At 53.0% G+C, this 2,500-nt stretch overlaps 1 protein-coding gene across 3 annotated transcripts in view; it reads right to left on the reverse strand.

Moving 5' to 3' along the window:
* Nucleotides 1-2,500, reverse strand: part of LOC118794053 (rho GTPase-activating protein 44-like) — a 43,100-nt gene that overhangs the window by 6,255 nt on the left and 34,345 nt on the right. For all 3 annotated transcript variants that reach the window (XM_036552192.1, XM_036552194.1, XM_036552193.1), the window contains exon 19: nucleotides 689-1,162. In XM_036552192.1, coding sequence (XP_036408085.1) covers nucleotides 689-1,162 — 474 coding nt within the window. The remainder of the gene's footprint in view (nucleotides 1-688; nucleotides 1,163-2,500) is intronic.

A 2,500-nucleotide genomic window follows, 5' to 3' on the forward strand; every position in this document is an offset into this window, starting at 1 on the left:
GCCCCTGCAGTGTGTGAATCTGCATAAAGCCGTGCAGGCAGGGCCAGCTTCTGTACTTTCTCCCATGGAAAATCAACCTTCTCATCTGCCAGACTCCTCAGTTGCCTAGTAACCCCCCCCCCCCCCCCCCCCCCCCCCCCCCCACCGGACTACCCCCAAAAAATCTTCCCAGCAAAGTGGAATATCATTGCAGAAAAACCACGTCGAAGAGTACAATCACTGTCCATCTTCTGCCACAGAAGGAAAACATGTCTGTTCTTGGTTCAGCTAACCTCATAAACTGATCCATGCTGCATCCTCAAACTCCCTCCTGCCCCTTCTGTGGCCCTTAGCAGAAGGCTGTATGTTCTGCAACGACCCCTGCTGTCAGTTGCCACGCTAATGTTTGGGTGGCATTACCTTTCTGTAAGCACTTACGAGTCTCTCTGGATGAGAGCATCTGCTAAATGGCTGAATGTTAATGTACATGTAATATATTAAATGGAGGGAAGGTTGTTTTACATGTGAGCATACAATGTAAACGACCTCCATGAAACAACAACGATGCTGGCGACGATCTGATTCACAATGAGCGATTAACAGAAAGAGTTAACGAGGAGACGGCGGAGGGACGGGTGATGCTGACATCACAGGGGAGCCCCTCCCTCTCTGTGTCTGGCCTGGGCGTGTCTGCGGGCGTGGTATTTACCTCGTCAGCCTGGGTCCTCTGTCTCGGATACAGGCACAGGCTCCCCAGGGTGGGGGGGCGGAGGGGGGCAGGTTAGGGGGGGTCCCGAGGGACGGGTCAAGCCTGCTGAGCACGGGGGGTTTGACGGTTTCGGGCGGGGGCACGTGCGGCGCGTCGCAGAGGGAGCCGGGTTTGGGCAGGTGCAGGCAGCTGGGCTTGGGGTTGGAGTTGATGTCCAGCTGTGGAGGGGGCGAGGAGGACGGGGGTGGGAGGGGCGGGCTGGAGGCGGCCCAGCGGACTGGCGGCGGGGAGTCGCCGGGGGGCACGGACTCAGGACCGGGGGCTACGGGGCGCGGGCAGGGCGGGGCTTTGGGGTAAAAATGGTGGGAGGAGGGGTAGCAGGAGGAGGTGGGGTAAGGGGGCGGAGGCCTGGTCTCCCCTGGGGACGGATATACGTAACAGGAGTCCGATCCATGGGACGAGACATCATCCGAGCTGCAAATGTCAAAAATAAAGGAAAAAAAACAAACAAAAAAAAGCAACAATGACTGCACAGGGAAAGGAGCAGAGTCAGAAAGAGGCACGCCCCCTTTCTGTGGGCCAATCGCAGCAGAGCTGCCACACCCAGCCTTTTACATCCTCATTCACCACCATCTTTTAAGAAGTCAAAAGAGAGAGAGAGGGAGAGAGGGAGAGAGAGAGAGAGGGAGAGAGGGAGAGAGAGAGAGAGGAGAGAGAGATAGAGAGACAGAGAGAGAGAGGAGAGAGAGGGGGAGAGAGGGAGAGAGAGAGGAGAGAGAGAGAGAGAGAGAGAGAGAGAGAGAGAGAGACAGAGAGAGGAGAGAGAGAAAGAGGGAGAGAGAGAGAGAGGAGAGAGAGAGATAGAGAGAGAGAGAGAGAGAGGAGAGAGAGAGACATAGAGAGGAGAGAGAGATAGAGAGACAGAGAGAGAGGGAGGAGAGAGAGAGATAGAGAGACAGAGAGAGAGGGAGGAGAGAGAGAGAGGGAGAGAGAGATAGAGAGAGAGAGAGAGAGAGAGGGAGGAGAGAGAGAGATAGAGAGAGAGAGAGAGACAGAGCTACTGGCAGGCAGGCTGTGCAGCTGGTGCTGAGAAGAGGTGCATTCTGGGATTGGAGAGTGGGCAGAAGCAAAGCTAGTCACAGCAGTGCACGGAGATGGGCAGGGCTTTGTGAGGAGAAAAACCAACAAAATAACTTTTTTCTTAAAAAAAATGTTTCTAGATTTGCATCAGAATAAGAACTATATGTATCCCCTAAAGTCACAGGCCTTTTATTTCCCGCTGGGAGTGTATGTGCCTGGGTCACGCTAAAGAATGATTGGATTTTTCACTGTGTTTATTGACCAATCAGTGGCTGCAATCTGACACGCCAGACTGGGTGATCAGTAGATCCTGATCTAGACCAGCCCGTTCGTCTCTCGAAGGATAAATCCAAAGGAAAAGCTGAACACTAGAGGTGGGAGAGTGACGCTTCACCTCATACTGAGTGGAGCTACAATGGGCTGTCAATCACTCACTTTTATGCATGAACCAATCAAAAGACTTTACTCTCCATATCAAGATGTGACGACTGGCTTAAGTCAGTGGGTCACTGATAACACACGTTCTAGTCAGACCAGAATCAGATACCGAACCCCCCTTCATTGCTTTTCCTACATTGAGAGATACAGAGAGAGACTGGGGAAAACCCAGAAACAAGGGAGGAGAGCCTGGCAGATGACACAGCATTTAAACGTCCCTGTACATGGCAGCAACGTGACGAGGTGACCCTTTATGAGCAAGCGGGAGGTGATGTGATTTAAGCTACTCCAGTA

The sequence above is a fragment of the Megalops cyprinoides genome, chromosome 19 (assembly GCF_013368585.1).
Source record: "Megalops cyprinoides isolate fMegCyp1 chromosome 19, fMegCyp1.pri, whole genome shotgun sequence".
NCBI lineage: Eukaryota > Metazoa > Chordata > Actinopteri > Elopiformes > Megalopidae > Megalops > Megalops cyprinoides.